Source organism: Palaemon carinicauda, chromosome 1 (assembly GCF_036898095.1).
Source record: "Palaemon carinicauda isolate YSFRI2023 chromosome 1, ASM3689809v2, whole genome shotgun sequence".
Lineage (NCBI taxonomy): Eukaryota > Metazoa > Arthropoda > Malacostraca > Decapoda > Palaemonidae > Palaemon > Palaemon carinicauda.
The window spans coordinates 13,382,504-13,397,127 of NC_090725.1; the positions used below are offsets into that span (position 1 = coordinate 13,382,504).

Sequence of the window (14,624 nt, forward strand, 5' to 3'; positions counted from 1 at the left end):
ATCACTGTGTTTACATATATACCTTTATAGCATTATTATGTCATTGCGCTTTATATCGTTAGTAAGGATATAGTATATCAAAAATATTACAAGAATCCTAGTAATTTTTTTTTTTTTAATCGGTAAATTGAAATCAAGGTCGTATGATATGAGAAAGTCGACATGTAAAAGACAATAAGTAATTTTTTAAAGTTTATTATTATGAATAGTTTTTTCTTGACATCATATGACATATCAAATAAATATGGATAAAAACAGAATTTGGGGTAATGGTAACTTGCGAAAGTCTTTTTCATAGGATAGTATATGACGACAGTGAATAGCTTTGAGGATAATATAAATTATATCTTTTAATGAAGTCAACCGAAAAGTTCATGCTGCACCATTTCATACTTATAATATATTCCTTTAGATTTTCTAAGCGGATGGCTACTGTAATACCGCAATTGTTATTTACTTCAAAATTGTATGCAGAAATTAAACAAATTTATTATTTGTTTGACATCTCTACTTACGATGCAGTAACTTATCCTACACGAAGAGAGTACAGAAAAAAATAGTTATCTTTAGAATAAAAAGTCACTACTAAGAAACACATTGCTAAATAATTGTACTCCTCGAGGATAGTTTGGAACATATCTAGACCTAGGTTTGGATCATCTGAAAACTAGATCTCACGTACGCTAGATTTCTTGTTGCAATTTGTCCTCCTGGAACATGCTCTTCACTTCTTTGTGAAATTTTGGCACAAACTCATGCACCAGCTCAAGGTATGATGATACTAGAATATTTCTTTGTTTCTCGGATGATACTTTCTGATAATTGTTTCATCAGCATACGTTATTATCAAGTATAGGATTGTGTAACATAGAATTTGTGCTTAGTTTATGGCACAGGAGTAATAGATGATTCACTTACTGACACTTATTGGCAGTCAATCGTAGAGAACGCATTATCAAAATACGTTTATTCACTGTGGTGGATAATGTGGGAGGTTGGGCTGTGGCACGAAGGCAGTACCAGCTGAACTCGGCTGAGTCCCTGGTTAGGCTGGAGGAACGTAGAGAGTAGAGGTCCCCTTTTTTGTTTTGTTTCATTGTTGATGTCGGCTACCCCCAAAAATTGGGGGAAGTGCCTTTGGTATATGTATGTATGTACTTACATGCCAAGAGATAGTTGCTACACCATTTAGTCATTATCACGCTATCATGATGGACACACGAGATATTTAATAACAAAAGATGATATTGACTCAAAATAGAGATCTCTGTATAGCGTGTCAAAATAGTTATGTGTTTGTATGACAATTTTAAATAATGCTAAAGAAATAGGATATAATTTGTTTTAAAATTTAGCCATCACATATAGTCAATTGCCAGACCAGTGTATAACTATATGCGTAAAAGATTTGTGATTGAAAGAAATATAGGCCATTTCATGTGTATAGAAGTCTTTAATTAACAACACAAATCAGATAATATATCCTGTTTACTTGTTTAATTATCTTCCAGCAATCAGGTTTAGCTGGTAACTGAAAGGGCGTCTGTTAGAATACTAGCTTTAGAAATAGTCCTAACACTGAGAAATGTATATATAAACATTAGAGAACTATGTATATCAAGGGATACAAATTAGAAATAGGCTTAGGTCTTCAAATCCATAAGGCATAAGTTCTTCACTTGTGTAAGCTCTGAATTATAAAAAAAATTTGTATTGTTGTCAAGGACGTATTCAACTTTTAGATACGAAGAACCGGATAAAGCAGTGTCCGATTTCTTATCTCCACTGTGAGTCTGCAAATTGGTATAAAAAAGAATTGTCTTCGATATGAAATTTATGGATTGTTGGAAAACATGAATCAGGTAGAATTTGACAATTGAATCCATACATAATTTATTGTTACCGTCCTTTTAGACCATCTATGAATTTTCACTTAATTTTTGAAGTTATGATTATAAATAGTTCTCTCTAAACCAGATGTATAATTATATTTTATTTTTTCAGCCCGCAGGATCAAACTTCCTGCAGAGAAATGCTAAGTTCCTGCATATAGTGCTCCACGGAGGTCACTTATATGAAATAAAGACTATGCCCACAGTCGTTTTGAACATGGGTATAACAGTCGACCCAGACAACTTCTTCGAGGAGGATGTTGTAAATAATATGGCCCTACTGCTAGGTGTTGCCCCGGAGAATATCAGGGTAACAAATATTATTCGTGAAGACTCCGGAGGGAGGAGGAAGAAGAGAAACACAGTTATATACCAGTTTGAGGTAAATCTTTCTGAAATCAAACATCACAAGGTTTTTCACATATTTAGAAATATTATAGTTGATAGTTGTGTTCCTCTCGGGAATCGCAATTTAAGTAAAAATCAACTGGTCAGTGCTGCTATCATCCTCATTTGGAAGCTTTCGATATAACTTCTGTCATCTTCAGCCTATCTGCAATTGTTATAATGAAAAATTGATGAAAATTATGATAAGTAGATAATTAGGAAGATATACTTCCAATAACCGCCCAACTAGCTCTAAAATCAAACCAATTAAAGAACATCAAATCATATAAAAGACCTCATTACTCATATAACCAACCAATCAAAGAACGTAAAACTATATAATCAATCTTATTACTAATATAACCAGTTACCCGCAGGACTAGGGTGGTCATCTTTTCCTGTGGGTGACTAGGTGTACTAGTAATAAGGTCTTTTATATGGTTTTATATTCTTTGATTGGTAGGTAAAGATATCTTTTATATGGTTTCATATTCTTTGGTTTCATTCTGGAGCTAGCTGGGTAGTTATTGGAAGTATATCCTCCTAATTATCTACTTATGATAATTTCTATTAATTTTATATAATAACAATTTCAGATAGGCTAAAGATGTCAAAAGCTTCCAAATAAAGATGATAGCAGGATTCACCATTTTATTTTTACTTAAATCTAGAAATATTTCTCAACAAAGCCTTTTCAGAAGTATACCATTCTTATAAAATTTCCTGAGATTGTTATTTTTAATTTCTTACAACAGATAGGCTGTTTTCCTGTATAGCTATTAAAAGAGACACTAGTTAGATTTCCCCTTAACTATCTGGTTGTGAATCTGATGAATAGTTGGAATATATCAGTCGACTTTTTACCTTTATGTTAAGTTCACAGGAAGATTATTTTTACCTTTATGTTAAGTTCACAGGAAGATTATTTTTTCAATGAGATTTTTCTTTCTTCTTATAAGAATTTGATTTCGTTAAAACTGCAAAAAAATAGTTAATAGCCTTCTTTACCTTTACTTATTTATCATTCAGTAAATACAAGCTTGTTTCCTCTGAATTTTATTACTTATTACTCTTTTCCCCAGCATTATACAGTATTGTTGACCCAGCTACTATTCACTAGTAAGCAAGAAATGTAAGAATAAGCTAACATGCAGTTTTCAATACGTATAATCAATCATAAATGAATACTAATAGAATAATGATACTAAGCTTCAAAGAGTGTGTTAATAACGTATATATGCCTAATGAATTAGAATGTCATGCAATACTTTGCGTATGAGGGTGTACATAGGTTTTAAAATGTATGAATTTTCCGAAGACGAAGCTATTCAAAATAAATATTTGATATGCCCATCTCCAGTTAAATATCAAAAAAAGTTATAAAAACAAATTCTAATAATATGGTAAGAGAGATTAAACCACCCTCCCGACATTGCCAATGACATGTAATATAATGATATAGGGATTACCATTCCTTGACTTGAAGGTTTTTACGGTGATCATTAGATCAGTGTGTAAATATGCTCATTGTCACAAGTTGCTACCATTTAAGTACATCCTGTTCCCGATTTATCCCTTGCTGAGATGAAGTCCATTACTATTCATTTGTAAATATAGGAAAATATGTATACAAATTATATTTTGGCTGTTAGAATGTATGCGAAGAATATTAGGTATGTGAATTGTATTTAATAGGTATATATGACTTTAGGCGATTTTCTAATAATTGTTCTTTTTAAGAAAATATAATCTGTATCATCACTCTCCATACCATACCAGCGCTGAGCCTCCCAGCCCCAGTTCTGAGCCATGTGGCCCATATTCTATACATTCCATTTCTTTCAATTTTACCCTAACATAGTAGCCAGTTTGCTACGTAGGAAGTCATTTCGAAATGACAATACTCTTTTACCATCATGAAAATAAAATGAAAGAAAAATCGTTTACTTGATAATCTAAATTATTTCAGTTTGAAATCAGCAGCCCGCCAACAGCCACTGCTAATGCCTCTGTATCTGTGGCTGTCAATGGTTCTTCAGCTGAAGTATTGGCCTACGAAGATCTATTAGACGTCATCGTTAAAGCTGTTGATAATTTCCAGGCTGGAAAATGTGAAAACTGTAACATCACCATTGCTAGATTGCAGGTCAGCAAATTATTAGAATTTTTAAGTGTTATGAAACCTATTATCTATATTCAGTATTTAATGGAGAATTAAGAAATGCTTCTTTAAAACAACCCATTTTGATATTTTTCGCTGATTTATTTATGTCTTGAAGCAAGGAAATGTTTGTTACACCATATATTTAATGTTTGGGTAGAGTTCACCGGTCATCCCTTTCTATAATTGAAGTCTTTCTTTTCTATTCCGTTATTTTTTCACGATTTATAGAAAGGCTATTTCGGTAGGCATATACTTTTATTAGCTTTCATTTTTTTTCTAATTTGCATCAATTTTCAAACATGTTTAATCTTCACATTATTCCTAGTACTTTTGAATAATTCATTAGTCTTGAAATGGTAATAGAATTAAAGACAATCTAATTGAAAACAAGTAGTTTTAAAGACTGTTTACAGGAAATACTTAGTGAAGAAGTCGATATTTTTATGGGTACTAAAGTTACTTAGAATCAGGTGGTAGCCTATTGAAAATGTCTCTGCCTAGAAACATGCTCGAAGGGAGTTCGAGATCCACTTAAGGTCGATAGTTTCTATAAGTGTCTGTAATCTCACCATCCTTGTGAGCTTGGAATGTGAGTTTTAGTGGAGCTTATGTTTACCAGCTGCGTCATCTGCAGCCATTATATGGCTGGCCATCTGTGGTCGCAGCTCAATGGAAAATGGGGGTTGGGTGCTAATCATATGTATATATGGTCATTCTCTAGGACTATGTCCTGTCCCTTGCCTCTGCTATTCATGAGTGACTTTTGAACCTTGGAAAATGGGGCTTGGTGCTAATTATATGTATATATGGTCATTCTCTAGGACTATGTCCTGTCCCTTGCCTCTGCCATTCATGAGTGACCTTTGAACCTTGGAAAATGGGGCTTATGTGCTAATTATATGTAAATATGGTCATTCCCTAGGACTATGTCCTGTCCCTTGCCTCTGCCATTCATGAGTGACCTTTGAACATTTAATTACACACAGTTTTAAGTTAGTTTATATTCTAAATAATTTTAGACTGCAGTATAATTAAAAATACTATCAATCATATAATGTTAGAAGTTCTTGGGGGATAAGGTTAACTTACAAGCGTAAATGAATATGGTTCACATCAACAAGCCATACATTAGTATTGTAGTGATTTCCGTATGATATAGGTTTTGTAAATATTTTAATAACTGTTTGTAAATCAACCTTTATTTCACCAGTAATTTAAAGAAACTGTGCGTTTTATATCCTATGAAGAATAAATTAAAATGCGTAAATATTCCTTGTTTTCGTTTTTTTTCATGTAAAAATCTTGTTTTATTTCTAGATCATAGAACCACTCCCACCTCCAAAGAATCCCCCACCGACTGCTACCGAGGAAACGGGGTCAGTGATAGTTCCAAATGGGACATTGTTCAGCGACATTCAGCAGGTTCTTGATGAAGCTAACCTGAACGTTAGTCTTCAATCTGTCACCTATGAACAACCGTCCGATGCTAGACTTGAGCAAGATGTACCGCAAGAAGTAACTGCTTTCACTGTGTTCCCTACTCAGCCTATATACAACGTACTTTCCAGTAATGTAAGTATGACTGTGCAAAAGGTATGCAGTACAGTATAGCAGAAGGTTCTGGATAGATACTTTTAGGAGCTAAAACTATTGTCATAAAAGTTTTGCATTGAAGAATATTTATTTTGAAAAATAGTATTGTATTGCATTTCAAACTACAAGAGAATGAAGCTCATAAATTGTCCCAGCAGAATATATTTATTTTTTATATAGATTAGTAATAGCATGAACTGTTTTTTAATAGATTCATAAATGCCTGAAAAATAAAACACAGTGGGAGAATTCCATTTCAGAAACATCATTTCTTATTTTAGGCAAGCTCCCGGCCTTACGATAGTTGTGCTATGTATCCATGCAATACTCAGACACGTACAAAAGAAACAAAGATTCCAGAGGTCTTTCCCATAGTCTGTTGTGCATCCAAACTTCATTGCAACCATTTGGATGATTAAAAGTCATATCATGAGTTATCTGGACTTGCTACAAGAGAATTTAGCCTAGGATGGGACACTTCCTATAAAGTTTATGGTTTAAAAGAATAACATGGCCTCATTTGTTTTATCATAACTATCTGAAATGGAGATAACTATTACATAAAAAAAGGTTTAGAAGACAGGAAATTTACAACAAACAATACTGGTACCTTATTATTGAGTTCGGCAATATCATTATCGGTGGTGGTGAAATTAAAGAATACATAACTTTCACTATCTGCATAGTAGAGAAATAGTATTATAGCATTCTTTTCAATGACGAATTGATTCACTCAAGGGAAGTTTCACATGCACTCTGGTATTATGGTGTTTAGAATAACTAGACGTCAGTCTCACTAAGTTGTTTAATAAAAGTTTCAGAGGGTATTAGATAAAGAAATTAAACACCTTAGAAAAATCTGATAATATGTGTATTTAATAACAAAGAAGAAATATCCTCGGTACGGGATGCTAACAATTAAATTTGTTGCAGAAGTCGAGCTTTTGCTACAAATTTAAAAATAAATCTTTTTGACTTGTATGCTCTACAGTGATCTGGCAAAGGTTTACCAAAAATATCCTCCTTAGATCTTGGAGAGAAATTGGTCTATATAATCCCCACGACTGGAGGCTCAATCAATAAGGATCTTATTATAAATGGGCTAGACAGTTATCACAGTAAGGCGTGTGTTCACCAATCATCAAATTATCAAATAGCTGTATTAAGCATGTACAGTATGCTATATCAGGAAACCTAAACTTTAAGGAATATTAATATGTTTATGGTAACATAGTTTACTAAGTCACGGGGACTACAAGCATGCCCATTTCTTCTTTTATAGAAACTCACAACTAATGATTTGCGTTATATCAATTATTAGGAAGTTATTATTTTCTCACCCTGATTCAGATTCTTTGAAGAATGTCATATATGTTAACTTTAATAGCATGATTCAATTGTTTCCCTTTAGGCCTTTTGATAAGATATCTCTAATAAGATTTTATATGCTGTTTATGTTATGGACTGTACTAAAAGATCCAACGATTTTGAAGTTTTTTTTCTGCAATTTCTAACAGGGAAGTGTTATCCAGTCTTTGGGACACACCAGTAATCCCTGGATAGTAACAGCAACTCTTGTGGGAGGGCCACCTGATGCTACTCTCCTTGGAGCCACACAAGTCCCTTATTTGAGTGGGGCTGCTAATTTTACCAACTTGTCCATCAATAAACCAGGGACGGGTTACATAATTACTTTCAATGTTACTAGTCCCTCTGAAGCTCCAGCGTTGCCTGTTCTTGGAAATACCTTTAAGTAGGTTATATTTTCTTCTTTTTTAGCAGAATGTATTCAATACTTGTATGGTTTCCAGTAAAAGAGATAATGGTCTGCTACCCTTTAAACTATCTTTTAATTATATAAATTTTATAATAATGAATAAGAGCAGCTATTGCTAACAGAACAATCATATCATTACCTTACAGATTATTAGGTATCCTATTAGAACGTAGCTAACTTTCTTGCCTCATGAACGGAAGTAAATTTAAATGTAAGATCTCCTAACTTATTTAAAGACATACATTGAACAAATTCATAAAAACTTAATATTCTTGATGATAACTATTTTAGGAATAATAATTTTTTTTAAACACATCCTGATTGTGACATTAAAATCATACATAAGTTTCAAGGAAATTTTTTAGGCTACAACCATTTTCATTTCACAGTGCAACGGAAAAACGTGTACAGTTGGAATTAATTAATAAACCTGATGCAGTTATGCCAGACGAAATTTTCAACATCACTCTTCAAATTACTGATTTGGATAATGGATTATTAATGGACTCTTCCCCGTTAGAGGTAATATGATACTTATTCTGTTTCCACATAAATTCATTCTAAAATAAATGTAAAATTAAAACAATCCATAATACAGAAACTATTTTATTGGAATGGAATGTGATGCAAGAAGGCTATTAAAAGGGAAGACTTGATGGAACAGTCGGCAGGTCGATATATTGTGAGTATAGTAAGTCCCCTAAATAAAAACATTACAAAGTATTGAGGTTACAGAGTGATGATTATAGGCTGGATACTGAAATAAAAATCTACAGGACTTGAAAACCAGATTTAACTCTGTTAGAGAGCTAAATGATTCAAGGCTTGAGAATCAAACTATGTTGGGTTTCAGAACCAAATTTAAATGTGGTTAAAAAGCAAATTGTGCAACCTTGCGGACCATTCAAATTTCAAGCCCATCTTATTCTTATTTAAGGAATTTATTATAGTAGAAAAATAAACCTTAACGTTCCGTTCCTTGTAGGAAAAAGTCCTAATGCACCCAAGTGTTTGTACCTATTATCTTCAAATGTCAGATATCTCTCAGACCACTGCAACATTAAGCTTGGCCTGTTGTGCAAAAATAATTCGTAAGATTCTGGGGTATTAACATAATTTGTAGCAAAAGAAGGGCAGTCAAAACCATATTCATCTAAACAACCGCTTGCGACAAAAATGTAACAATTATTACAATTGAATAGGGACCGTGGCCATGGGTAGGATCAGTACTTCTCAGAATGCTTTCTTTCCTTTTCTTTTAAATGAAGAGAGAAACCTCTAGGGCATATGGCTGTTTTTATTTAGCATGATAAGTAATTTCAGTTGAAATCAACATTAGGTAAGAAGATCATTGAGAATATCTAGCTGGTTATTGGATTAGTTACTTGAGTATGTGTGATATGTTGTTAATATAACTCCAGCGTGATTACTGCAGAGATTAGAAAAGTATTGCTCAAAATAGGTTCAGGAGTATTTGTTCTTGGCATATATTGTTAAGAATGATTAGTTTATGTATTTTATATTTGAATAAAAATATCGATCGCCACTTTATCATTCAAAAGGCATCTCTATGTACATCACGTGTCAATTCAAATTAGAGTATCCCAATAATAGGCTTAAAATTATTATTTCATAGGGTCAGCAAATGTCCGGAACTGTGGAACTAGTAAGTGGTGGAAATGCCCAAGTTGGAGGAAATACTAGGTATGTCTTGTTACATTATTTATAAAAAGATATTTTTCATTATTGTTGTTGAACATCTGCCAATAATTAAGTGAATAAGAATAATGAATAAAAATATGATGCCATATCAATAGTCAAAACCAATTAGGCTTAGTATATATCACAACGTAAAAATAATGTTACTTAAATGGAATTTCCTAATTATAATCCCATATAATTTTGATAATTATGGTATCAAAGTTTATGTTCAATTTCATTGTTAATTCTTTTCCAGCTTTACCATCTCTGGTGGAAATATGGCATCCTTTACTCTAGACTTGTCATTCTCCCAATTGGCCTCTGCTTATATCATCAATATAACAGCAACTGTGGAACCAGCTGGTTGGACCCTTCAGACATCTAGTAAGCTGTTTGACTTTTGTATGATAAAGTTAAATATCTTTTATTGAAACGAGGAATCATAACTTAAAATAATACCGCAAAAAATACTAACCAAAGGATCAGCAAGGTCCACTTTACTTGCAATGATTCCTACAGACAGGTCACAAACACTTAGAATATTTAGCATTAGAAGAATGCAAAGTGAAATGGGTGACACGACAGGCAGCTTGCTCTTCCTGCATGCAATAATAGCCTTTGCTGGATTCCTTACAAAACTTCACAACAAAATCTAGCATTACAGAAAATTCAGGTTTTCTATGATCCTGAAGCCTCTGCAGATTATATATCTGTTGTCAGCGAAGCATTTATTTCAGTCGTGTATTGAGTAAAGCTAGATGGTAGTCTTGGTGAAAAGAGGTACTTTACATATGTAAGTAGGACTACTAAACAGCCTGTTCAGGCCAAATTCGATCTACCTACACTTACCCAAACATCACGAGCAAACAACATTCCTATCGTATATTCCATCAAATGTAACAATGGATAAGCAATGTTTTTTACCCTTTTTACTGGGTTTGGAAATTAAAGATTGATCATTTGAGACCAGTTACACTTATAAAGAACCCTTAACTCATTCCCTTCTTCATCTTATAGTTTGTAACTGCAGGACAGATAATGAAGATAAACTGTAAGGGCCAAAGATGTCGACTTCCCTGGACTCATATGTGTAGCTGTTGTGCTGGTCATAGGTGCAGTAATCAGTACTCATGTGTTGCAAATGACGAGTGAGATGTAGATAGATATGCAAAGGAATGTAGAGAAAATAAATTCAGAAGACTCAACTTTTGCAAAAAAAAAAAAAAAAAAAAAAAAAAAAAAAAATTGCTGAGACATAGTAAAAGACGGTCCTATTTTCTTGTCATTAATGCATAGTTCTTTTTGGGTGAATTGGTGATTGATCAAGAAGAAAACATTTCAAATCTTTAAAGTGTATATGTTTTTTAGAATCTTGCAGTATAATCTGGATACATATTTTGTTTGTTAAATTGTGATGTTTTGTTGTATGTCACATTCTTACGGTCCGTATAATTCCCTGTGTGTATACTTTGTTTCAAAGAGATGAAGTAATTTTTGTTTATATGAAATGTGGGTGCTTGCCTAACTTAAGATCTAAATACATACGCATTTCAATCTTATTTTCATATTATGATGCTTCATTCTGTTACACATTTTAAATGAATAACTAGTTCGCCCTAGTTTTCCTATGGTTATAGTCCTTGTGAAAGATTGAATTTATTTTCCATTGATTATAATGTCATATACATGTCACGAAAAGATCAACGGATAGGTTTGCTTAAAGCAAATGGGGGTTACAGACTAATACTCACAAAAACAAAGCCATTCCAACACCTAAAAACAACAGACAGCTCACACGTCTCGAACTGTCAACCTAACCGTACCAGGACTCCACGCTGGTGAGAGGAAGGACGCTGGTGACTGGTACAACACATGAACACACTCTACCGGTATCTAAGTAATGTCTGCCAATTCAAAGTCCTTCAAAAAGAAGGCAACTGTGCTTACCCCATACAAATGGGAAAAAGCACGTTAATAGAAGAAGTATGAATGCGTTTATAAGCCAGATGTCGTATATATATTATAAAAATAATAACTCAGTACTGATTCGTCCAAGAGGAGTCATCTTGGTCTCATTCGAAAGAAAATAGGATTTTGCAAAAGGGTTATATGTGTTTTTCAATATCATGAATGGGAATATTCTTCTTTTAATATACGCTCATGATTTCACACACTGTATTTAGTACGGAAAAACTTTACGGGAATAGCCTCTACAAGTATCATACAATAAGAAATTGAGACCTAGCAATAAGAGAGACATTTTCCAAAATCCAAGATGTTACAGGATTTTTTGGGACTTTCTGGATGACAGTACTATAGGTCACCTCGACATATCCCTAAAGATTTATCCTATCAATTTAAATTCTGATGCTTTAGCTAAAAATAGCAAATTGTACTGTACTATAGGTGCTTGATGTAGAATGTTCTAATACACATGCAATGTGGATTTTCAGTCTCCATTTCAGGCAGATCAGAGCAATCGACACCATATGATATACGAGTGACATTAGTTGGACACAAAGCAGCGAATAATCTTACTGGAAATGAATCTGAGGTAAGACGATTTTACCATCTTTTCTTATTTTTAATTCTTATTTAAGAACGGACTATAACATTTGACAAAGACCCATGATTACCCGGTAGTTCTATTATTACTACTTTATTGTTATTATGTTTTACCTTTCTTTTAATTTCTTCATCAAAATGTCTGCTATTTTTATCTTTATAAATCTATTTGCTCATAAAATGTTCTTTTTTAATGGATAGAAACATTATTGATCTTAACCTCCATAAGATAAGCCGTTATGTGCAACAAACATGTTATAGTTTGTTGATATGATGACAGCAATAAAAAGGAAAATCTAACAATGATATACCAGTCAATAAAATGTGGGTGGCAGGTTTTAACGATTAAAAGTTTAAAGAAAATTTGCCATAGATTTCTACATTGACTTACTGTATATGCTAGTTTTATTTACTAAGTATGTTACGTAGTTGCATAATAAAGATGGGAAGGTAATACCTATTACATCGGTAGAACACTCATGATATTTCGTTCACTCTTTTGTAATTTTTCTTTTTTTGTGTGTTAATTGCTCCAGTTTGCTGGCCTTTTGAAGGACATTTTAGAACGTGTAGGACAAACTGGTGTCAACTGGTCAGTGACAGTTTCCATAAGACAGGATTTGAAGCCTTTTGCTGATATTCATGTAAGTATATTTTCATGTTTTCCTTCGTAACTGACATAATTGATTGTCTATATTTTCATTCCCCATAATTACATGGGTAGAATTATGTAAATCTGATTGCCTGATTTTGTTTTTGCAATGAGACATTTTTTATATACTTTTATGCAATAGACTTCGATGACATACCCCAGTACGCAAGCTATTGTATCTCTTTAATTTGATCTTTTTTTTTTTATTTGGAAATTATGATGCGTTAATATGGGCGCAAAATCAAAGCTTCTGATTTGGGAAATACATTAGAAACATGATCAGAAAGTTAGATCACATTAGGAAAAAAAATGCAATATAGAAATACTCACCACATCGTGAGACTGTAATGTTCTTAAAATATCATTATGAATATAAAAATAACAGTCTTAATGGTCTGACTTGACTTTCAGGTGAAATTAAAAGCAAGAGTACTTTTTAACAAACGATAAAGCATCTTCAGTTACTATATGCAATCATACTCCTGTAAGATTTATGGAGATGAAATTTACTTGTAATACAATTGATAAGGAGACAATGCAATTGTCATATACTAACAAAATGTATATTGATATTTTTATTCATCAGGCATCTGGAGAGAAGAATGCTGTGACAGACTCGGTGACGGCTCTGTGCAAATCTGTATCGGGCCGGGAAATCAAAGTTGTTTTCCAGTCTGTCTCATACACAATGCAAGATATGAATATTTACGATCAAGGTGTCCATCGAAAATGCCCTGCAAAACTGAATACCCACATTCTTATCCAAATCATCCAGAACGTCCATGGGATAGGCGGGAATTGTGGAAATTAAAATGATAATAATTTAGTAGGCTATAAATAGTAACAAAAATAATAGATGCAACATTATAAGCATCTCAATTGCACTGTAAACTTGATATAGATTTCAAGTTCTGCAGGAAATAGATTTGATTTTTCCCACGTTGCTGCAATTCACATCTTGTATTGTTATTATAAGCTTTTTGTATTGGCCTTTTTGTTTACATATTAGATAGATACTTAGGGATATGAAAGTTTAAAAAGAACATTTAGTATTTTTGGCAATTTGGTAATACTCGATATACAAAATTTCAAGATGTAACTAATGAATGAGCAGACAAAGAATGTTATGACTTTTTGCACCGAATTAGGTTCTTCTACACTTGAATGTTTGAAAGAGAAAATTGAAAAAATTTTCTATCTGATATGTTAAGATATTTCATTTCATATGAAAACCAGTGATTCATAGTAATTATAAGATCATTATGCTATTGATGAAGAAAGCAGATAAGATATATTTTTCTTTCTACAGCTGTTGAATTTATTTATCTGGTTTAGAAAATATTTTGTTTATAATCTATCATTTTGACTGAATTGGTAATTACTGATTATCCAATACAGGATTTCGAACATGTAGAAGTTTTATAGCACTGTCAATAAAATCACCTCAGAAAATATGAAAGTCGTTTCTATATTAACATTTCATTTATGTTATGATGAGGATATTTTCATTCATCAAAATATTGACCAGCAGGATTTCAACGTTGGTGGAAACTGTATTTAACGAGCGATTTGGGGCATTTCTTATGTTTGTTATTCCCCAAAAATTCCGTCATGTATAAATCATGAAAGTGATATGACATGGTGGCAGTTTGAAAGATAATGTAAGTAGTGAAGTGATGAGGCAATTTGTATAGGGAAGAAACAGAAATGTAAGACGAATGTATAGAAGTAATTCAATAGCTGTGAAGGAGGATGAAAAAGGATGTTGGATGATTTAACATAAAGATCAAGAACATGCGTTGTCTCATAAATATGTTTTTTTTTATCTAGATGGTGTTGATATAATGAAAGATTTAAAAGGAAGATGTTGAAAATTAGAAAAGTTAATAGGTC

The 14,624-nt window shown here is 32.7% G+C and overlaps 1 protein-coding gene across 1 annotated transcript in view; it reads left to right on the forward strand.

Moving 5' to 3' along the window:
- The window catches only part of LOC137647050 (fibrocystin-L-like), a 215,250-nt gene extending 201,077 nt beyond the window's left edge, over positions 1 to 14,173 (forward strand). Inside the window, exons 73-82 of the mRNA XM_068380195.1 lie at positions 2,005 to 2,274; positions 4,249 to 4,425; positions 5,761 to 6,015; positions 7,554 to 7,789; positions 8,203 to 8,335; positions 9,450 to 9,517; positions 9,771 to 9,898; positions 11,968 to 12,068; positions 12,616 to 12,723; positions 13,318 to 14,173. Coding sequence (XP_068236296.1) covers positions 2,005 to 2,274; positions 4,249 to 4,425; positions 5,761 to 6,015; positions 7,554 to 7,789; positions 8,203 to 8,335; positions 9,450 to 9,517; positions 9,771 to 9,898; positions 11,968 to 12,068; positions 12,616 to 12,723; positions 13,318 to 13,542 — 1,701 coding nt within the window. The 3' untranslated portion in view covers positions 13,543 to 14,173. The remainder of the gene's footprint in view (positions 1 to 2,004; positions 2,275 to 4,248; positions 4,426 to 5,760; positions 6,016 to 7,553; positions 7,790 to 8,202; positions 8,336 to 9,449; positions 9,518 to 9,770; positions 9,899 to 11,967; positions 12,069 to 12,615; positions 12,724 to 13,317) is intronic.
- Positions 14,174 to 14,624: the final 451 nt, after the last annotated feature.